Source organism: Colius striatus, chromosome 19, assembly GCF_028858725.1.
Source record: "Colius striatus isolate bColStr4 chromosome 19, bColStr4.1.hap1, whole genome shotgun sequence".
Lineage (NCBI taxonomy): Eukaryota > Metazoa > Chordata > Aves > Coliiformes > Coliidae > Colius > Colius striatus.
Genome location: NC_084777.1, coordinates 7,991,510 through 8,015,346, shown reverse-complemented (window position 1 = coordinate 8,015,346; position 23,837 = coordinate 7,991,510). Strand labels below are relative to the sequence as shown.

At 45.7% G+C, this 23,837-nt stretch overlaps 1 protein-coding gene across 1 annotated transcript; it reads left to right on the top strand.

Moving 5' to 3' along the window:
- Positions 1 to 106: 106 nt before the first annotated feature.
- On the top strand, positions 107 to 7,523 carry TLR4 (toll like receptor 4). Its single transcript, XM_010195927.2, has 3 exons — positions 107 to 263; positions 1,080 to 1,246; positions 3,020 to 7,523. Exons 1-3 carry the CDS (start codon positions 159 to 161, stop codon positions 5,277 to 5,279), a joined length of 2,532 nt encoding a protein of 843 aa, XP_010194229.2. The 5' UTR covers positions 107 to 158; the 3' UTR covers positions 5,280 to 7,523.
- Positions 7,524 to 23,837: the final 16,314 nt, after the last annotated feature.

Sequence of the window (23,837 nt, the reverse complement as noted above, 5' to 3'; positions counted from 1 at the left end):
GCAGTTTCACTTCCCTCCGTGCTTGCTGCAACTCTCAGTGACGTGCAGCGAGAAGCAGGAGTGGCAAAACATGATACTTGGCATTTTAGGAGGTTTCTCTCCCCAGGTCTTTGAGTGATACCCATGCTGCTTTCTCCTGCACGTTTGGCCTCCTGAAGATGCCCAGGAGAGGAATTCTTCCCCTGTGGACACTCATGTTGCTGCTGCAGCTGGTGCTCGGCCCATCACAGCTGGCAGGCTGCCTCCTCAGTCTCTGCCTAGAGGTACGTGATCTCTAACCAAACACAAAATCTTTCTGTTTCTCTGGTGATTTCCCCTCTCTTTGGGAGATCTGTACATCAAGTCTGTTGTGTGTTATTTGTCTTACAAAGCCCATTATTTTTCCAAGGTTGTTACCAAGGCAATTGAACTGTTTTAAGTAAGTGCTGGTTTCAAACAACATCTGAGAAACAGAACCAGCACAATACACCGTTACTTCTAGTTGGTATTCTGTACCTCTGAGGTTACTGTAGTACAGGTAATCTAATAGATTATGTTTCCCTTGGAAGACATCCAAGTCTTGTCTATAATTTCTGAAAAATAGATTATTTTTGCCTGATTTATACTGTAGAGTGGTTCCACCATTACCCAAAGTACCTGGCACTGATTAGCTGCCTTTTGCAAACTTTTGCTGGCAATTATTACTTGCAGAATAACTTGGGTTAGAACTGCCTGCTTCTCCTCAGTGTCAGAGAGCTGAGAGCTGACCCTGGACACACAGTGCATCCTTGTATGTTTGTTTTGCTGGCTCTCTCAAAGGTTGCTGCTGGTTCATCCGTAGCCTCAAGGAACACCGTCCTGTAGTTTTGTACCTGCTTCAATCAGAAAGAAATGTAGCTCTTCCTGGGGAGAAGGACTGTTTCTGTCACAAGTAAAAAAGAAAGTTAGACTATATAATATTTTTTCCTAAACCTCGGTGCACCTGCTTGAGAAATTAACTATTAGGTTAGTCATTCTGCTCCTGCTTTCCTGACAGTGTAGTTTTCTGGTACTCCATGAAGAGCAGATGTTGACTTTGGTTGGATCTGCCACTGTTACAGGTCATCCCTAACAAAACTTTCAGATGCACAGGATTGAACAACTCTGGAGTTCCTGCTGAAGTCCCAAATACCACCCAGCACTTGGATCTCAGTTTCAGCAATCTGAATTCTCTGGGGTCAAATTATTTTTCATCAGTCCCTGAACTGCAGCTTCTGGATCTTTCAAGGTAATGAGCTCTTTTATATGGATACTGGTTAACCTTGCTTCACCAGCTGGGCTGCTATTGTTGCTTGTCGTTGGGATCTCTTGATCTTGACTGTCCATTTTTTTTCACTTGGGACTTTATCCCCATGTCTATCTCTCTGCACATCCCTGTGGTCAAATGATGTGCAGCTTTTAGTCTGGTCCCTGAGTACACACCCTCTGTGCAAAGCTGAATCTGTCAGCCTGATCTTGTAGATTGGGATGTGAGAAGGAGGAGGAAGATGTTTAACTTCTCCCTGAACAAGTAAAATGTCAGAGTTTTCACTGTTACAGAAACTCTGAAGTGGAACATCTGGGGTGAGCTGTTTTTCTCATCAGGGTTTAAAAAAATAAAATGAAGGTACCTTCATTTTCTAAAAGGCTGCTTTAAAATATCAACATATTCTTTTTTCCCTTCTTCTCACATATCTGGGGGAGGAGATGGGGGAGGCTTATTAGCAAATTTGAATTGATGGATAATTTCCATTGACTTGAGACAACAGTTTCTCTGGATAAATTGTTTCACTGAAAAATGTCGCTCAGTCCCATCACAGTTACAGCTCTGAAGTGGCTGAGTGGCAGAGCAGGTTTGCTGTAAGGCACCAGCTGAATTCCAAAACTAATTTGCTTGAATTTATTGCAGAGTGGATTTGGATCTCAAATTCTGAGTCTTCTCAAATTAAACCATCTTTAGGTGGCCGTCCTCTTTTTCCAGTCTTCCTTTTCTCCTTTAGAGCCAACGTGGCCTGGGGTCTATTCCCTTTCAGATATCATCAACAAAACTGCTGACAGAGCTGTGAGCTTTGCCATTGCTGCATCATGATGGTGCCACTGGATCTGCTCCAATGTGGCTGAGACAACAGCCTGAAGGCTGTGAGGGTGGAAGGCGTAAGGGAGTGCTGGTGAATCAATGGTGATCATTGTGATGTTACTTTGATCTAAATAGAAAACTAGAATTTTTTCCTGCTGCTTGAGTGAATATTTGACCTCCACTGTGGCTCAAGATCTCTTGTTTTTCAGTTGAACTTTGGTCTTAGAGAAGGAGGAGGAGGAGATGAGAGAAAGTCTACTGTGAAAGTGCTCCCTTTGCAAATTCATACTGTGTTCGGTTTTGGACCCTTCGTTACAAGGACAATGAGGGGCTGGAGCATGTCCAGAGACAGGCACTGGAGCTGGGGAAGGGTCTGGAGCACAAGTCTGATGAGGAGCAGCTGAGGGAGCTGGGGGTGTTTAGTGTGGAGAAAAAGAGGCTGAGGGGAGTCAGGAGCACTCTCTGCTACTCCCTGATAGGATGTTGTGGCAAGGTGAGTTTTGGTCTCTTCTCCCAAGCTATAAGTGAATGGACAAGAAGAAATGGCTTCCAGTGACACCAAGGATGGTTTGGATTAGATATTTTTTCACCTGTAGGGTTATCAGGTATTGGAACAGACTGTTCAGGGAAGTGGTAGAGTCACCATCCCTGAAGATACTAAGAAGAGGTGTAGATGTGGTGCTTAGGGATGTCGTTTAGTGGTGAGCTTGGCAGTGCTGGGTTAACCAGTGCTGGGTTAACCAGATGCGATTCTGTAGTCTTAAAGGCCTTTTTCAACCTAATTGGTTCAGTGGTTCAGGAGTGCTAGCTCTGCCCAGTGAAGTAAAGCCAAATCAACCCCCACCGTGAGACTGAGACTGCTGCACCAACGCTTAGTGCTGTGGCATTAGAGAGCATGAAAGGGATGATATTTCACACAGATTTATTCTCTTTTCCTTCCCACAGGTGCCAACTCCATACAATAGAAGATAATTCCTTTAAGGGTCTTCACAGACTTTCTACCTTGATTTTAACTGCCAATTCCCTCCAGTACCTGGGGACAGCAGCCTTCTATGGCCTAACATCTCTGAAAAAATTAGTACTGGTGGAAGCCAACATAGTCTCTCTGACTGACCTGCCCATTGGACACTTGCATACCCTGCAGGAGCTGAATTTGGCCTACAACAACATCGCTTCATTGAAGCTTCCCAAGTATTTCACCAACCTGACCTCTCTCAGGCACCTGAGTTTCCTCTCTAACAACATCACATATATCTCCAAAGGAGACCTTGATGCCCTAAGAAAAGTGAACAGGCTTAACTTTACACTGGTGCTTTCCTTGAATGATATAAAATACATAGAGCCAGGCTCCTTTGGAAAGATTCACCTTGGTGAGCTGGTTCTAAAGTCCTCTTTTGGGAACTTTCATGTGATGCACACTTCTCTTCAAGGCCTGACTGGTTTACAGGTCAACAGACTAATAGTTGGAGAATTCAATGACAAGCAGAAACTGGTAAGCTTTGAGAGTGGACTCTTGAATGGACTATGTCAGGTACAAATGCAAGAGTTTGTCTTAATCACTTTCAGAGGATTTAAGAATAACACAGACACTCTTTTTAATTGCATAGGCAACGTCTCTAGTATTCGGTTGGTGGACCTTGGACTTGAAGAGGTGTCAGAGGTTCCTGCGCGCTCTCAAGTGAAACAACTGGAATGCAAGAAATGCAGGTTTAGAGAAGTACCTGCTGTGAAGCTGTCTCTTTTCAAGGAGCTGAGAGTGCTTCGTATTATCAAGAGCAAACACCTCAATAGCTTCCGGCAGAAATTTAAGAGCCTGCACAACCTGGAGGTGATAGATTTGAGTGAGAATCGCCTCTCCTTCACTGGCTGCTGCTCTTCTCGTTTCCAGGAATGTCCCAACTTGAAACACTTGAACCTAAGCTTCAATTCGGAAATCAGCCTGACTGGAGACTTCACTAATGTGAAGAATTTGCTGTATTTGGACTTTCAGCACACAAAATTGTTTGGTCCTGGCTCCTACCCTGTCTTTCTATCCCTCCAGAAACTCATTTACCTCGACATTTCCTATACTAAAACTCACGTAGAGTCCCGGTGTACGTTTTGTGGCTTGAACTCCTTGCAAGTGCTCAAGATGGCAGGCAATTCCTTTGAGAACAATAAATTGGCCAACAGCTTCAAAAACCTAAGTCGCCTACACACCTTGGATATTTCAAGTTGCAAGTTAGTACAGGTGGATCAAAGTACATTTGATGCCCTCTCTGAACTAAAAGAGCTAAACATCAGCAACAATAAGCTACTGATCTTTGATCCTGTAGTCTACAAGCCACTCCAAGCCCTCAGAGCCCTGGATTTCAGCAACAACCAGCTGAGTGTTCTGTTGGACTCAGCCCTGGAAATCCTGCCTGATAATCTGGTCCTGTTAGACATCTCTCAAAACCTGTTTGAATGCTCTTGTGGGTACCTGAACTTTCTGAAATGGATCAAGGAAAAGCAGGAGCTACTGCAGAACAAGGAGCTGATGTTGTGCCACACACCTGCATACATGAAGAACGTGAGCCTGTCGAGTTTTGATACATCCTCCTGCCAACTCAAGGCAGGCATGGTGTCACTCTCAGTGATCACATTACTTGCTGCAGTGGTGTTCATCTTGCTGATCTACAAGTACTACTTCCAGCTGTACTATGCATTGGTGCTGCTCAGTGGGTGTAAGCAATCTGCAGAACGGGGTGATACCTACGATGCATTTGTTATCCACTCCAGCAAAGACCAAGATTGGGTGATAAAAGAGCTGGTGGAACCCTTAGAAGGAGGAAGACCTCCTTTCCAGCTTTGTCTTTACTACAGGGATTTCCTACCAGGGGTACCTATTGTCACCAATATCATCCAAGAAGGTTTTCTGAGTAGCAGAAATGTCATTGCAGTCATTTCTCCTGACTTTCTTGAAAGTAAGTGGTGTAGCTATGAGTTTGATATTGCCCAGTCTTGGCAGCTTGTTGAAGGAAAAGCTGGAATCATCATGATTGTACTAGAAGAAGTGAATAAAGCCTTGCTGAGGCAGAAGCTGGGGCTATCCCGATACCTGAGGAGAAACACATATCTGGAGTGGAAAAATAATGAGATAAGCAGGCACATCTTCTGGAGGCAGCTGACAGGAGTCCTACTAGAAGGCAAAAAGTGGAATCATGAGGAAGTAAAGCTCATGTGAAGAGAGATCATTTTTTTTCCTGTCTCCCAGCCTGGCCTTGGCTAATGGCTGGTGCCCAGAAGTTGGTTCTTCTGTGGCTGTTCAGAGTGGGAGGAAGTCCATGGAGGCACTGTAAAAGCACTAAAGAAATACCTGTCTTGCTGGTCACCACTGGGGCTCAAATGAACTGCAAGCTGGAGTGACAGCAGATAGAAGAGCTTCATGTGCTTGAGCTCCATGGTGGTCTGCAGCTGTCAGGCAAAGCTAGTGGAGCAATCCACAAGGTTCTGGTGGGTTGGTGGATAGAGAGATTACTCTCACAGTCATTTGCTTAACTGAAGAAACATTTGGGTCCTGGGACCATTTACACAGTGTAACTTCACAGAGTCTGTTGCTTTCAGTGGACCCCAGGATCTCCATGGGAGAGCAAAGGTACAGGATTCTTGGCTCTAAATAGTGTTGGGGAACAGAAGCAAGATTTGGATCCTGAAAGTCTTGAGTCCTCCTCCTTAGGCACCATGACTCAGGGAAAAAACCCTACAGAAGGAAAGGAGGTTCCCTAGAGCCACAGGCCACCTGGCAGTTACGCAGTGAAGCCGAGCAGTTATGTCACCAGTGTGGGGAGAGGTTGCTGTTGGTGAGGAAACGTCCCCACTATATTTGTTTTAGTTTTCTTTAGAAGAAAACCAAATGTTGAAACCCTCCAATACTTCCATCACCTGGAACTCTGTTTCTAGCCGTACTATAGACCACTTGAGAGAGTGGTTGGAGGTTTTCTTGTGGGATCCAAATATCAGTGGGACAAGAAGAACTTGTAGAATGCTTAACACCTTTTAAATCAAGGTATTTCTTTGGTCCAGCTACTTCTCCTCATCCAGTGTTTCTAGATAATTATGTGGGACTGATTTATATGAGCAAGATTGAGCCTGAGCAAAGTGCTTTGATGTTTACAACCAACCAGTTCTAGAATCAGCTTTTCCACTCTTCAGACCAGCCTTTATTCATTGTTGAAGCCTCCAGCACGTAGGTTGAAATGGACTTCAGATCTGTTTGGACTTAACAATGAGGTTGAGAATCCCTCTTCCTCTCTCCTTCATCATGCTGTGGCAACCTCTGGCCCTGCTGGGCATCTCAACACGTGTGGTCAGCCTTTACTTGGGCTCAGCTGCTACATTGAACAGGACAGTCACTGGACAGGGGTGTTTTGCCTTTGCTCACTGAGAATGTGCTTGACATTTTGCAGGGAGAAAAGATAGGGGAGGACAATCTGGGTTAGCTAAACTACATGTATCCCATCCCTGTCCTGCATAAAGGGAAGGAAAGGCTAAATGCCACTGGATCACATCACAGAGCTGATGTGCTGAATGTTGAACGGTGCTGGAGCATTGCTCTCTGTTTACGGAAGGCTTTGCTTGGGATTAATCACTGAGTTACTCTAGTTTTAAACTCGCAAATCCTTCTGTAATCAATGACATTCCACAGAAGTAAAACAGAAGCAATTGAGTGGTGAATCAGATCTGATATTTATTCAGAAGAAAGGGCCTGATCCATCTCACTTTTCTAAGCACCAGTCAGTGACACCTCCCTGGAAGCCCGTGGTAAGTGAGATCAACATCAGACACTATTTGGGAAAGGTGAGAGCTAGTTGCAGGGCTTCTGCTGGCAAAAGCTGAATCATAGTTCTCCGTCTGTGTGCTGTGACAGTAGTTTATTGGGATAACACTACCAAAAAAAACCCCACAGCCCTCTCTAAGGTTTCTCATGACCCATGAGACAAAGCTTTAATAAAACTAAACTCACCACTGAGTTCACTTACCCAGCGAGTTTGTTTTGCATTTGCCAAGTGCTGTTGCAGCAATTTCCAAAGTGGGGTACTCCTTATCTCTGCTGTGATTGTCAGGTCCTGAGCACTGCATCTTGCCAGCAGACCTGCCTCCTCACCCAGGGGCTGCTGGAACTGAGGTGAGGTGCAGTCAACCAAGGCACAGCTCAAGGCTCCTTGGATTGAGGCCAAAGGAGAACACGGAGAACAAAGCAAATATTAGCCCCTGGATTTCAGCAGCTACAAGTTAAATTGAAAAACAAAAGAGAAAAAATTAGATGGGGTAGGAGTTCCTGCTTTTGAATTGATCAGCACTGAAGCTGTATTTCTTCCTCTCTTTCTCTCTGTAGCTCCTCTACAAACAATTCAATGTGTATGTATTTCTGGCACAAAGCACAGAGTCCTATGATTCTTGATTGTAATTATAATAATGAGTTTCATAAAGTCTGCAAGTGGTTCTGGGCATTATAATAAGGGTTTAGAATGGTATTGTTTAAAAAGAGAATGTTGAATGTCAAAGCAACTTCAGGAGGAGAGCTGGGGTGATGCTGAGAGGAGGATCTTGGCTGTACAATTTAAAAAGAAACCAGTCACTTGTTCTTCTCTTCCTGTTCCAAGTCTCCACAGCAGAGATGGCTTTGTGTGGCCCCATACTTTCTTACTGCCCAAGGGAAAGCACAAAACCCATCACAGCTTCTGAATATGAAAATGAGATAGTGCAGTGAGAGAGAGTCTGGAGGCTGGAGTATTCAGACAAGGGAGTTTGGAAGAGGTTCATCCTCTGCAAGCCCCACAGCCACTATTACTTCTGCTTCCCTCCAAGCATTCAGAGATTTTCTTGGTCTCATCAGTAGTTAGTGCTTTGAAGACACAAGCTGTTTTCTTTTAATGCCAAGACCTTCACCACCAGAAGCAGGATTACATATTTTTTTTTCAGCTACATGGCACAAGAAGACTCAGAAGGGCAAACTGATGCCATCCACACCCCTTGATGCCAGGCTCAGCCATGTGCTCTAATGGTCCATCCAGGCAGCCATGGGCTTTGCTGGGTGAGGGGCTCCCAGCCTTCTCCTCTGCACAGCCTGAGGGGTCACAGCCCTGCCCTGCCAGTGCCCTTCTCCTAACTCTGTGGTTTATGAGTCAGGGAGGAAAATGGCTGTATGAGCAACTATATTGTTACTGTTTACCCAGAAAAGAAACAGTAGGTTTGATTTTTGGAAGGACTCAAAGCAACTTTTTCCCCAACACTGTAAGTGGGGAAATATTGTGGTTCAATCAGAGACACATGGAGCTGTTTGCTTTCATTATAGAAAACAAATTTCTAGAGGAAAACTCTGAATGTTCTCACGTCTCCAAACATTGGCATGCATTGTTGTTTGAAAGCATTCACTGTGCAGCAGGTAGCTTTGATGTTATTTACTTGTTTAGGGGAATAAATGAGCAGCCAACCAAACATCCATACAGGTCTGCATCCATCTCTCATGTAAATAACTGAACATCTTCCAGTTATTAAAGCATCTATTTCACCCAGGTCATAAAAACAGATGGAGATGAAGCTCTGAAGGGCTGCTGCCTCCAAGCTATTTCATTTCATTTGTAATGGGGATGTGCCCTGGTTTCACTATGTGCCTCATTGACCCATGCAAAATGCCAGGTCAGATGGAGCTGCGGTCTCACCCATGTTGCAGAGGGTGATGTCTAAGGGCCAGGCTGTCACAATGTGCTGGCATCATTGCCAAGATGTGGTTTGCAGTGAGGGCTGTGGAAAGAGCATGCCCTCATTAACATGATTGCATTTGTGGTCTCCATGCTGTAGCAAGGACATTATGTAAAAGCTGAAAACTCAAGCCATTGGCGTTGGTACCCACCTGGAGTGGGCTGGCTGCAGGAGCAGCACTCCTGACTGCTCCCCAACTATTGGCACAGACTTCCAGCCTCACTTAGAAAATCCACAAAACAAGAAAAAGCAGCTGTTTACTCTGAATTGACTGGTACTTGACAGGAACAGGTTGAAACTTTTCTGGAAGAGTGCTTGTCCTGTGGGAAATGCCGTTTCGTAGGTGGTTCATGTGATCTAATGAGGCAGCCTAGTGACTCTAGGGAACAAAAGTCATCATAGCAGGTTTTCTGGTTCAGCATTGCACAGGGTTGTAGTCTTGGAACACACACTTTGCATGGAAACAATGATTTTTGCAATGTTCTGAAGGGGATGGAAAAAAAGGATTTCAAGTAGAAGTTAATTTTCTCCACAATATCACTGAAAAAACACCCTGTTGGTTTAGGCTGCTGCTGTTGTTTCTCAGGGTACCTTTGAATTTGGAGATTTCTATTTATATAATTTTAGATCATAGAACCACAGAATGGTAGGGGTTGGAAGGGACCTTTAGAGATCCATAATCTCACAAGGCTCCTGAAACAAAACTAAAATGTTTCCACCTACCCGATTAAAAGCCCCAAATTTCTCTTTTTTTTTTTTGTGGGGAAGCTCACACTTTGGACAAAAAGGAAATTCTACTTCTGTGACAACTCTTACCCTGGGCCTCTGGAAGTTAAATCTGCACTTGAGTGTATCACACAAGTAGTCTGGACAGTGAAAATCACTGAAGAATCACCAGAATGAATTTCACTAAGTGCCTTTTGCAAAACATCTTGAGTACATGCAGTCAATCGATGTGAGCTGCCGGAGACCGAGAGCAATTGAACAGGGTAGGAAAGAAGCTATGCCTTAACAAGTTGTTCTTTGCTATTGCAGCTCAGGCTGAGAATTGGGATAAATGACAGCAAAGCATGATTTGCAGAAGAAGAGCCCATCTGCCAGCAGCACTAACCTTCCTTTGCTTCAAGGTCGTGTAGAGGGCAAAGTCGATAATCAGCCATCCTGGACCTCTTTGTGCTGCTGCAAGCTCAAAGATGGACCCATTGCATTAGTGACACAGCTCTGTCAGAAGCCTTGAAAAATAAGAAAAAAAGGAATAAAAAGAATAGGAGAGAGTGGTGCAGGATCTCAGGGGACAGTGGCCACAATTTAGCAGCTGGGTGACTCTCAGTTATGGGAAGTTGCTTGGTGTTTCCAGCATTGATGCCTAAAACACCTGGAAGTCTGAAGTTTTGTGATGACTCAGTAAGCACTACCTTTATGAAAATGATGATGAGAAACTGAGTCAACATCTAAATGTATTTAAATACAAATGAAGGAGGGAACAAGCCTCTCCTTTTAGCACCTGAAAGTACATCTGTAATTACCAGCTGACCAAACTACAACTTTGGACCACTTCAGCTTTAGCAGTGGTATTAGTATGTCTGCTGGCCTCACTCTGCTCTAATGTGGGTCTGGACAGGAGGGATGGAAATGAGCATCACATGGGTACCAGCCTTGTTCTGCAGGGGACACACAGAGCCTGGCAGCCCTTGAGGGCTCCAGCTGGACAAGGTAACTGGAATGAAAGCACTTCAGCGTCTCTGCAGAGCCACAGCCCTGCCCAGCCCAGATCTCTCTTTGTGCCTGACAGGCTACCCAAGATATAGAGGGAGTGAACCAGCATGTACACAAAATCCTCCAGGTCACAGTTTGTTATTCTTCACTCTGTTTACAGTCATTCTCAATTACAGAACTAAAGTTATAGGAGGAGAGACAGTCCCAAGACAGTCCCTCTCACACAGGGGCTCTGTGCTGTGAACTGATGGACACAGTCTGGACTCCACTTCCCCAAAGGCTTCAGGCACTCCACAGCACCCTGCCCTGCCCCTTCTGCAGCAGCATCCTTCACTGACTGCAGTTGAGGTGGTGAATTAAGGAGAGGGTTGAATAGGTGATGAAAGTAAAGTGTTGGCAACGTTTACAAATCAGATGTGCAGCAGGGAAGGGATACACAGGTCCTATACTTTCCAAATCCTCCAAGCAGAATGTCTTATGCCCCATTTATGACTGGCTGTGGTCACCCCTTCCTGAAGCTTGGGCCCATAAACACTGTGATAAGAGAACCACTTCTAGTTCCTTCATCCCTTATCACCATATCTTGAGTGCTATGCAAATAGCGATGGGGTATTGTTAAGCAAAAGTGATTTAATTGCAGCCTACACTCCCAGAGAGGGTAAGATAGGCTGTTCTCCAGATCTAATCTCCAGTCTTTTTCTTTTCTTTTCCTTCTCTCATCCTTTCCCTTTCCTTAAAGTTTCTCTTTTCTGTTTCAGCTCACAGGCAGCAGTAAGTGACCAACCCAAAATGTAGGAAAGGAGAGGTGTCCTTTCTTAAAAAAACCATTTTTTAAGACAGTCTTTTAATCCTTTGGAGTGTTGTGTCCCATAAGAAGGATTAGCAGTAATTCCCCTGCCATCACTTGCTTCCAATGCTCTGACAATTCATTCTCCTGAGATCCCTTAAACTCACTGCTGAATACATTAGCCAGAGGACACAGAGCAGGCTGGAGGAGACTCTTCTCCTCACTACAGCCCAACCATCCGGTTTAATGCATCACCAAAGGCTCTGGGCCCTGGGTGAGCACTTCTCCTCTTTACTAACCTGAAACAAACCCAAACTTGCCTGATGTGGCAGGGCTGGGATGCTCTGCAGTGCTTCAGCTCCCACACTGGGAATTCACAAAGTGATACCTTAAAGTCACTCTCCTCTCTCATGGGCTCTCTCTCAGCGGTGGGTTTGGTGGAACCTGTGTCCCCTCCCCTGCATCTGGCTTGCAATCTATTTTCATTTCTGAGCAGTACATTCTGCTAGGAAGGGCACACTACCATCCCTGCCTGCCTCTGAATGCTCAGCCCCCTTCCAGGGGAAATGCTGCCTTCTCTTTGCCTCTTTTTCTCTGTCGGTAAAACAAGGATCACAGCCTGCACACTGTGATTTGCTGGAGTGAAGCACCAAGAGGTAGAGCCTAGATCAGAGGCCATGAAAACTGCACTTTCTGTTCCTCAACTCCATTTCCTCCATCTTGAGCTTTTGAAATCCTTCTCTACATCTCTTCCCCATGCCAGCAAATGTGTGGCTGAAGTCAGACCCTTCCAACCTGTTTCCTGTCCCCAGTCCTGCTCACAGGCACTTAAGTTTTGCTTTCTTTAAGTGAAATAAGTGCACTGACAGTAGCACAAGAAAAAGCAGTATTTGGCCCCCAAGACACTCTTTGCAGCTCTGCCTTAGCAGTAAAGCCTTCCCTGCTGAGGAATTTCTTTCTGCCATCCCTTCACTGATGCTGTAAGTATTAAAACAAGCTGCTAATAAGAAACCTTACAGTCTTCCCCTTCTCTGCTCCTCTTGTGACTGTGGCTCACGTCTTTCTGACCTGCACAGAGTTGACAAGTTTCAGTTCCCTGCCACTTGTCCCCTGGAACACTCCATTGTGTCACCTGGTGCTGAGCTGGGCCAGCCCCACTCTAAGCTCTGCCAGTTTCCCCCGCCTCTCACTGCCCTGCTGAGGGCAGGCGGGTGATGGGATTTACCCCTCAGCCTCAGACAGCAACTGCCTGAGCTGTGTTATTCAGAGCCCTGATGGAAAGAAGAAGGTGCCTGCTGGCTAAAAAGTGCCATGGCTGGAGAGCAGCCCTCTGCTCTGACCTGGGAGATGCCCGTGGAAGTCCCCTCTGTGCTGGGGAGTGTTCTCCCTGTATCCCTGGGCTGTGAGGGGGAGAGAAGGACGACAAGATGCTGAGATCAGATCCTGAGCCAAATCTGAGGAGTTGCTTGTCCTCCTTGATAGCTCTTAAAAAAAAAAAAACCACAGAAATGCTTTATAAAGAGCCTTATGAAAGCAAAATATATCATGATTCCAGTGTGAGCAGACAGCAAGTGAGATAGGAGCATCCCCTTAGGTTTGCCCGCCGGAGGTTATTTACCTCAGGAAGCTGCTGAATAAAAGACACAAAAATACAGGAGAAAGTAGTATTATTTGTTCCTTTCAAAGCATTATGGGAGGCTTAAAAAACAGTATAAGGGGTATCTTTGAGTCTCAGCAGCCTGGATTTGTCAGGGCAGAGTTTTCATGGCGTGCTCTCTGGGTGACCCAGTTTTTGAGACACACACACACTCCCCACTGCAATCCACAACTTTAATAACTGTGTGACACACAAAGCAGATTTTGATGCAAAGTGTAGCTGACAGAGAAGTGGAAGGGAGTATCTAGTATTTTGCTTTTTGTTTTTCCCATCCAGTGCCATGCCAGGATTACAGTCAAGGTGGTTTCAACCTTCAGCAAGGACTGGTGTTACTGTGGGTTCTGCTTTTAACGACATTTAACAAGAAGCAGTAGCTCAGCAGGAGGGGAAACAAGGGTTTTCTTTTCTTTTCAGGATGAATTTACTAGGGCTGTCAGGATAAATGCATGAAGTGAATGCATATGGGGCTGCAAAGGGGGCTTAATAGCTCTGCAGCTTGTAAGGACAAAGCAGCTCTGAGATGAGGTTTGCCAGCTCTGTCATGCAACTGATGAAACATCTGTGTATGTGGAAGTGTGCATTTGAGGGTATGTCACAGCAACGTGGTCATACTGGGGTGACTTTGCTGTCATCTGTGGTTTTCTGGCTGTGGGTGACATGAAGATACAGTTATGTATCAGTAAACTGTTTGATTTTAAAACTCCTCAAGGGTGAGGTGGTGGCTGCTCCAGTGCAGGTGGTGAATGACCACCGTGATTTTGTCAGGTTTTGCTCTAGGAGCCTGCAATGACCAGGCACAGATTAGCCTGGTTGGATTTGCCAGGAACCCAGGGTAGATGCTGGCTGGAATGGTGTTCCAGATTGGGTATCCAGAGAACCAGCTCAGGGTTGACCTGGCCTAAATATCCCAAAAAGTTCACATCCTTCCCTAAGTCATGCCAGGCTGTTGGTCTGAGTGCACCCGGCCTGATTCCAACTGATTCCACTCCCTCAAAGCAAAATATAAAGACTAGTTGTTTTAATTTCACAGCAAAAGGCTAAAAATGAAACATCATCATAAAATCTGGAGCTTAGGAAGGAACAACAGGCAAAACAACCAAGGGATATGAATGCTGGGCCAAAATGCATCCCTTCCAGAGCTTTACCAGGATTTATTCATGGCAGCAAGAGTCCTGGGAGTGGAGTTTTGGCTTGGACCTCCATTTAGAAAGCTTCTTTAACCATAAATAAGTTGATGTTGCTTTGTGCCCCTTCAAGACATTGTAAGTGCCTAGACTCAAACTTCTGAAAACACAAGAGAGAAATGAGGAAGACAGTACTACTGCAGAGCTACCACAGCCCTAATTGTATGAGCTGGCAGAATGCAGTGGGCATAGCTCAGTAGAGATCACACCAGATAAAGAGGAAAATGAAAGGAGAAGGTGCTATTGCCTGTGCTGTGTGGTGATGATGCAATTCCCACATGCATTTCAGTCATGTGAACTTCAGCAGATGGCAGACACGTTTCCTGAACTAGTTTGGGAGACCTTGTCAGAAATCCCTCCATTTCTTGAGGTTTCCAGTCTGCTCTGTTGAAGAGATGCACATGTTGAGGCTCTGGCAAGGACCTTCTCCTCCTGGGGACTGACAGCTCTTTTTGTGAAGGTACCTGGCAGAAGGTGCATCTGCTGGCACTCTGGTGAGATAGTCAGCTAGAGAACATGTGCACTCACATGTCAAGCAGGTTGTGCACCTTGAGCAGGCTGGTGGGAACTTGCTGTAAGAGAAATTTGGTGGTTTTGACTAATTTTGGGGAAAACCATTTGTCTTGTGGTGTGGGGAATTTTTGATGAGCCTGCATGGGGCTGTGGCGGGGAAGAGACAGTTCTTGGCACTGACCTCAGAGTCACTTCAGTGAGTGTATGACACATAGTGGGATCTGTGTGTGTGTTGGGGAAATGAAGCCTCAAACTGTTTAGATGAGGATACCTCTTTTATCACCCCTTTAGCTGGAGAGAAGAGCATCTATCAGGCCAGGGACCCTCTCCCCTGTGGGATGAGCTGGCCAAAAGCTCCTTGGTCACCATTGGGGCTGAGCTCAGAGCAGATATAGCAGACCACCAAATGTGCTCTCTGGCTTAGAGCGATGAAGTGGAGATAGCTGGGCTTCATTGTTGCTCTTTGCAGCTGATATCCAAACACAGCACAGGGAAATGACAGCAATATGTGTCCCACTGACACCCAGAGAATATAAAGTTATTGCTGTGAAAATGAGGCTGGTGCTGTGCAGCTAAACTCTGAACCCTTCCCCCTGTGAAGGAGCTATGATTAGAATCTCATCTCGCTCTCTAATGCACAGCACCTGCAGAAGAAAATCCCACCCAGCAGCACGTAGCTATTTTTAAAGGCTTTTTTTTCTAGTGGGCTGGGAGATGGGGCTGGTGAGAATCCTGCTGGTGCCATGGATTTCTTCCAAACCCCTTGCAGAAGAGGATGAAGCTAGGCCTGGGGAGTTGGACTTAGAAGAAAAGGGAAAGGAACTGGTAGAATTATTTTACCAAGTGGAGAGCTTGTGGCAGCTCTTTGCAATGGAAACTCAACCTCAGTATCTTCTACATCTGCTAATTTTTGTTAGGTTTGCTGCACCAAAGTCACTGAGATACCTTCAGTTGTCAGAAGCTCACTGTTTGAGACCTGTGTGCTTTGAATCCATGTCCAGCACACGAGAGGGGCACAGGGCTCCATTTCATAGGATCCATGAGCAGGAGCATGTCCCAGTGATGCTCTGCTCTCTCATTCAGGGCTGTGTGTTGGGTCAGTTGCCTACAGCGTCTGAGGGCTGCAGAGTAAGAGGTGAGGAAAAAAGGCACTGCAAACAGGCAGAGAAGAATAAAGGGCTAAAAGAGTCATGTCCTTGAGATGTGGAACAGGATGAGCTGTGAATAGTGGGCTGCCAGGGTCAAAATGGCACTGAACATTTTGTAGATGAATAAATCTAACAAGCAGCCCCAGTACAGTCTGGCAACAGGAAGAGAACATCAGTGTGGATGGCTTGAAGCTCAGCCCCACTTTCCACTTGATATGCTGTTCATGGACGGAGTTTTATGCTGTTCAAACATCATTCCCTCTCCCTCTCTGAATGGAATCAGAATCCTGTGTTACATTTATCTTCATAAAACAAATCTCTTTGCAAGCAGTGAAACAGAGGAAGCCTGGCTTCCTATGGTTGTGTCCCATGTGCACTCTCTGGTGTCTGATAGAGTGGCTGAGCTCATATCACATCCTGGGAGTGGGATGGAGGTGGAAAGGCAATGGGAAGAAATGCTAATTTGAGTATATCCTCCCTTATAAAGCTTCTTAGAACTTAATTCCTCTGAGATATCTCTTCTTCCATCTAATCTGATTGCAGGCCAGCAGGTTTAGAAAGCTGTTATGCACTGCCCGTGGGCCAGCAAGCCCAATCAAATAAGTTTTGTTTCCTTGGGAAACTGTTAGAAAAGTAAACAGACTTGACCTGAAATCCCTACAAATTATTTGTCATTATATCCCACAGAGTTTGACCCACATACCTGTGCTTTTCATGGCTGACATTTATCACCAGGGCTCTGTAGCTGTGATGGAAATGAGCATTAACCTGAGAAAAAGGTCCTGCTTAGTGTATCCCATTGACCGTACGGTTTGCAGATCTAGCACGCAGCATTAAATTGATGTACCCAGCCACAAAACCACTTCCCATTTGGTATAATACAGGCCAACAGAGATTTGAAAAATGTTCCATTTCTGTATAGAAAGACTATTTTTAAAATTGAACAGTAAGTTAGTCCTCTATTGACTTTCAATTTCCATCCTCTTACATTTCCATAGCAACTCTGGCCATTTATGCATTTATCTTTGTATTTAACTTTCCTCTTTCACATCATTTCAAGTGGACTCAAGTACTGTGAAAGGGTTAAACCAGTCTTTCAAATATGTCCCTGTTTTTAAGCAATTACTTGAAAATACATACATATATATTTTAGGCTAAATTGACAAGTCTGTGGTTTAATGAAAACTTTCTGTAAAATATTTGCCCTGGAAAACCCTTCAGGGAGATAACAAGAACGAGTCACAACCTCTCTTCTCTCACCTTGCCTCCTATTATTACTGTGTTCAGAATTCCCACACAGAATATAAACTTGCAGCTGCCAGGGCTGTGGCAGCCAAATGGCTGGGTTTTGGGCAAGCTCACATTTTGTCAATTCTGGAGTCTATTTTGTTTTATCTTTTTTGGGGGAGTATTTGCATGTATATTTGGGGAATGATGACAGAGCAAGTGCACTGTGCAATTTTGTTCTTTGGAGCTTGGGGCAGAGATGTGAGTTCACTGTGACCAGCATGGTCAGAGTTCCCATCAACCAAGTTTGTTAACTGGATAGTTCTGGGTACAATGGTGGATGCGTGACACTGGAGAGCCTCACCAAGTAGGTGTCGACTGAGCTCCTTGATTGGTCTTGAAGCTTTGCTTCATGTCTGCATGGGGTACTGGGAAGACAGCTTTCAGGTCAATAATCCTCTTCTAAGCTCACACTTGCCATTTCCTCCCTGTAGTTTCACAGTGCTTTTAGCTAGAAACTCCAGTGGGGCTGTCATCCTGGCAACCCCTTGACTTTCAATTTACACTGTCAATGTTTCTTCTCTTTTAACGTTATCCCACCCCTCCTCCATCCAGATGATTGTTCATGCCACTTACTGGGGATGTCCCCTGTTCCCAGGAAAACAACAGAGGACTGAATTGCAGCACAGGGAAATATGGGACATGTTTCACAGAGAGCCGGTGACACACTCAAGTGAAGCCCGAGGGAGAACACGCTGCTCTGGGTAGGCTTTTTCACCATGACTCTGTTCACCTTGGGCACTGATAACCCACAGCTGCTGTGCAGCAAAGACCTGCCCAACTGAACAAGGTGTTTAAGTGCCAAAGGCATTTTTAAATTTTCATTTTAATGGGCCTGTGAGTCTAAATCTCATTGACTTGCCAATGGACTCTGCAGATCAATGCACAATGACCTCCAAGGCGAGATGGTTTCCTACAAAAGTCCTCCTGCGGGTCAGCCAGTCCACTTCCACTCTGCTCTAGCAGCTTGGGATCCAGTTCTAATCTTCTCCTATGGGGGGCTTCTGATGAGCCCTAGAGCTACACCTCCAAGTTGTTTTGTGCAAAGATGCATATAATGGAACTGATGAAACTATTTAAGTACCCAATTCCTATTGAAATCTGTTGCCCAACCTGCTCAAATGCATCTGAAAATCCTATTAAAGTACTTCCTTGCAGCTTTAAGCACTGAAACACCTTTGACAATGCCTTCCTCCATCACTTAAGGATGGAAGGCCAGAATGTTTTCAGAGTATTTGTGTTCCTAACTCTCTTGCTGCTCCTAAAGAAATCTCTGGTTTTGTCCCTGTTATGCCAGTGTCCCATGTCACCTTCCCCTTTCATTCCATCACTCCTGTTGTTCCTTGGTGAAGGACTCTAAATAATTCCTCCCCCTTCCTTACTGTTGACACCTTCCTGAGTATTTGCAGGCCGTTATTAAATCACCTCTTTACTCATCCTTTATCTGAGCTGTATATAATTAGTTCCTTTAATCTTTCCTCATAGGTCAATCTTTCTAAACCCTTAATCATCTTTATCTCCTTTTCCTGGACCCCCTCCAATTTGCTGACTTTTTTTTCCCCCTTCATTTTATTTTGCATCAAGAAACAGCAAAACCCACAAGTTCTGGGTGCATTCCAGACTGAAGGCAGTGTGGGGCTGTGATTTCTCTGTGGAATTGCCCGTGTTTGCTTCTGCCACAGTCTGGTAAACAAAGCTGGTGTTGGAAGGGAGGAAACTATCTCCTGACAATAGCAATTTGGCTGTGCTAGCAAGGACTGGCTCTCCACACCCTATTCTTTGCTGTCACAAAGTCTACATCCCTTTCCATCTGAATGCTTTGGATGACAATGTACCACATTCACTGTTCAAGCACAGAAGTTGGGCTACTTCATAGCACAATTGGTATTGGATGTGTCCAGCTCCTCCTGCTAAGGATGCTCAGGGCTGGCAGTCAGGTGCTCTGCAAGAGGGGCAAGGAGTGGTTGCCCTGGCAGCTCTGGAATGGACTGGAGATGCTGGACTATGGGGACAGGGAAAGGCAAGAACCAGCACTGGCAACTGATAGGAAAGAAAGACTCTTATTGCTTGCACCAGTGCCAGACAGAGAGGAGGGGTGATGTGTTGTGTATTTCACCAAAAGAAGCTCTTTTTCACCATGTTTTGTGTCCCTACTAGAGCAGGTTATCAGCATTGCCATCCTGACAGCCCTTTGCTGTGCAGATAAGCTGTAAGAATCCAGCACTTCTACTCATCTGGGCCACATCACCAGACTGTTTCCCTTGGCTGTTGCTTTCACACCTCTGTGACTTCCCGCCTGTGGGAGCTCTGATCTGACTGCCCTTGCCAGGGAAGGATGCTGCTGGTTTCCCAGTTAACTGCATCCCAAACAGTGACACATTGTGCCAGATGCTCCCCAGCCCTGTGTTCCTGCCCAGAACAGAATCATAGAACCACACAATTGTTTTGGTTGGAAAAGACCTTCAAGATCATGGAGTCCAATCCCTCACCCTGCCAAGCCCATCTCTAACCCACGGCCCTCAGCACCTCAGCTGCACGGCTTTGCAATAGCTCCAGGAGTGGGGACTCCTCCAGGTCCCTGGGCAGCCTGGCACAGGGGCTGACAACCCTCTCAGGGAAAAAGCTCTTCCCAATGTTTAATTAACCTCCTCCCCTGCTCCAGTACAACTTGAGGTCATTTTACCCTGTCCTATCACTTGTTACTTGGGAGCAGAGACCAACCTGTGCTTCACTGCAACCTCCTGTCAGGGAGTGCTCCTGTCTCCCCTCAGCCTCTTCTCCAGGCTGAACATCCCCATTGCCTCAGCTCCTCCCCAGCACCCTTGTGCTCCAGCCCCTTCCCCAGCAATGCTGCACGGCTCTGGTCACGCTGCAGCCCCTCAGTGTCTCTCTGGCAGTGAGGGGCCCAACACTGAACACAGCCCTCGAGCTGCAGCCTCATCAGTGCTCAGTACAGAGACATAATAACGTGGCCTCATTTGCTTTGTTCATAACAATACTATTGCTGTGCTTTACTTTTTGGGGTTTTTTTTTAACTTTCCATTTATCCTCAGTCCTTCCCTCCAAGGATGTGTGAACCCTTCTCTGTTGATACTGCATTCACCTTCACAATATCCTTGGCTGGTAACAAAAGGATGAGGAAACAGAAGCACCACAGAAGGGATGGGAGGCAGAGCACAAGAGCACTGCCCCTCCAACCTGCTGGTGGCCCTGGCTCCTGTGCTGTTGGAAGGCAGATGGCAAGGGCTTCAGAAAGAGCAGCTTTTCTGGGGAACCATGTTGGAGTACCGATCACTTAGGGTCTGCTGGGGCTCTATTTAGGCAGTGCTTTGCTTGGCTTTCTTATCCTGAATGAACACTTGTGATTTTCTCCCTGGGAAACACAGCTTCTCCTTTCTCCTAAGCAGACTCACCAGGGTGCTCCCTATCACATACTTTACTGAAAAGCAAATGCCCCCTTCGTCTCTTTTCCTTTTCTGAATCATGATTTGCTGCTGGATTGGACCGATGGCAAAACAAATAAATCCATGAGAGGGTGGTGAAAACTTTCAACTCAAATATTTTTTTGGTGATATTCCTAAAACACCACAAGCCAAAGCCTTGTGCAGCACTGGGAGCTGTGCGTGACCATGACCAGTCCTAGTGAACAGTCTCACTTTACAAGTTACCGTGTTCTTTTGTGCAAGAGAGGTCTGGCAAAGCCACTACAGTCACAACTTTGATGGTTGTCTGCACAGCAGTGAGGATCAGACAATGACAGAGATGGCAAAACCTGCATCTTCAGATAACTGTCATTCTGCAACAAGCTTGCTTTCCCTGTTTCCATTCATCCCAGCAAAACCTTGGAAATTGTGTGTGATAGCCATCCTCAGAGGGTGACTGGGAGTTTAGCCTGGTCTGATATGTCACAAGCAAGGTGAGATCTGGCTGGCTACATGGAAACAAGCCCTTTTTGTGCTGTGGTATGCACATGTGTCTTCCTGTGACAATCACATGCTCCAGGTACAGTGTGATGGTGTGAGTGAAGGATCCGTCTCTGGCTCTTGGTTGATGTGAGCTGAGGGAGTTAGCACTTAAATGTGCCTAGAGGTATCTACTTGTGCCTAAGGAGGATGTAAAGCTGCATGTTTATGCAAGTACTCCTGGAGATCACAGGGGATGATGCTGACAGAGTTTTTGCTTGGCAGGGATATAAAATACTTCATCAATGTAGCAAGGGTCAGCCTTAGCAATGTCTGGGAGCAGTATGATCTTAGAGAGGAGATTAGGAAACAGTCAAAGCATTGCCATCCCATGTCTGTGCTGCTCCCAAAGGCTCAGCACATCCCAAAGCCCTAAGGGAGCCCAGAGCAGTAGCTGAACGCCCACTTCTTCACCTTGCCCTGGCATCAGGCAGGCAATGCCTCTGGTACACTCCACTGAGGATTGCTGAGCCTATTCCCTGCAAATGCAATTCCCTGGTAAAATGAGGACCTCCAGGCCATTCCCACTGTAGGAGCCTTGGAGGAACTCAGGAGATCAGATGCAGCTGCTCTGATCTCTGTACGTGCACATACATATACACACATGTGCAGGAGAGGTGCACACTGACTCCAGCCTCAGGCACAATGCAGGCACTTCATGCCTGTGTGTTCTTTCAGGAGCCATATTGTGACCTCTCCTTGTTTCTGATGCAAGGGGAGATGGGGGACTGTCTGTGTCACATCCTTGTAATGGCTTTTATGAAGCCCCATACATCCATCTCCTGCTGCTTGGAATTGCCACAACTACTTTTATCCCCCTTTGAGCTCTGATGTTTCCAGATGGGACTATTAGGCTCCCTAGGAGTGTAACTGTAAATATCTGCAGAAATGCCACCCAAGCACAGCAGTGTGGGAGCATCACTAACCCCAGAGCTGCCTTCCTTCTGCACAGATGTCTGTACTCATGAAAGGGGCTGCAACTCCCTGGGGGTTCTAAATGAAGCATCTCTATTATCAAGGCGTGTGCTCCATACCAAGGAAAGCAAAGAAGTGGAGGCAATTAGTGTGTGGCTGGATGGTCACCTTGCTGGACACAGTTGTTTTGGAGTGGCATGCAGCTGGGTCCTTGGAATTTGGGAATGTCTTCTGCAATGTGAACAGTATCCACCACTGACATTAGGCTAGTTTCCAGTAGAACTTTTGCCCAAAGGATAACAATCAGCTTCCCAGTGTCTTGTTTTCTGCCAATAAAATCAACATCATTCAGCTCTTCCTGAGGTGCTTGTTCTGCATATTTCCTTGCAGAGGAGAAGCATCATTGTGCTGCTTTTTCCACCCAAAATAGATTCTGGTGGCACTGCCAGTCTTGGCTTTCTGGAGGCAGCTAACTGAAAGTGAACTAGCTTTCTAAAGAGCAAAACAACTGTACCATTAACTACCTGCCTGCTCCACTGAGCTGTGCTGTGGTTTCCCTTCTCCCTCATGCTCTCCTCACTGCTGCAATGACTGCCTATTGCAAAGAGTTTCTCAGAAAGGCTGAAATCTCAGACTGCACTCAACTTGGTTGCAAAACTCCCAGTGACTTCAAATTTGAATTCTGTGATGCCAGCATTTCAAGGAACTCAGTAGGGAGAGCCAGAAGCAGATGCCTCACTCTGGGAACCATTTCTCTGGAAGCATTCAAACTATCTTGCTATGTCTCACTTGTGATGCGTTTTCACAATGCTCCTCCAGCACAGTGTGCAGAACTCAAGACCCTCTCCTTTCCTCCCTGCATCATGGCACAAAGTGGGGTGACTCTGACCTTGTGCACTTCACCTGGACTGGTTATGTAGCATCCTTGTAGCAAACATTACTTTCCAAATTGTTCTTAAATCCCTGCTGCCTAAAAACACTTTAAATGCCTGTGACCAGCTCTCCAGGAGAGGGACTCTAGACTCTAGTTGTTACTGAGATATGAGCTCGTGTGTGACCTGGGAAATACTGTCTGCTCTATCAGGACCTGCAGGAGACCTGCTACAGGTTCCTCTTTATTAGAATAGAGTGGATTATAAAATAAGAATTAATAGAAGACATTACTCAGAATCAGAGTTGTCACTTCTTACAGTCTAGGAAACAAGTTTCTTTTAATGCAAAACTTGCCATACTTCACAATTACTCAGATTTTACCAGTAGGAAGAAGAGTTTCCTTTCCTTTCCTTTCCTTTCCTTTCCTTTCCTTTCCTTTCCTTTCCTTTCCTTTCCTTTCCTTTCCTTTCCTTTCCTTTCCTTTCCTTTCCTTTCCTTTCCTTTCCTTTCCTTTCCTTTCCTTTCCTTTCCTTTCCTTTCCTTTCCTTTCCTTTCCTCTTTCCCTTCTGAAAAATATCAGCAGTTCTACCTTTATAAAAGCAAAAGTCCTGAAACTTCAGATCCCTTCGGTGATGGACAGCAGTGACGGCTCTGAGATCTACTCACCTCCCTGGAACAACTGCCCCTCTTTAAATACTTTCGTATAAATAGCGAAGAAGTGAGAAACTCAAAGCCCGGGAGATCTGATAAGCAAGCATTTGTCCCCTCCTTCTGCCTATTGATGTGCAAATCGTGTCTGAGATTTCCAGCCAGCGCAGAGTTATGCTGTTTTCCTTCAGCCTCTCACACAATCCTAATAAGAAGAGCTGAAGGGATCTCTGCAGGGAGCACGGCATTACAGGGACCCACGTGAACTGCCCCGTATTAGCAAACCACGGCTGAGACGGGCTTTCAAGTCACTCGTCCCTTTCAAAACGCGACTTTGAAAAACTCAGACT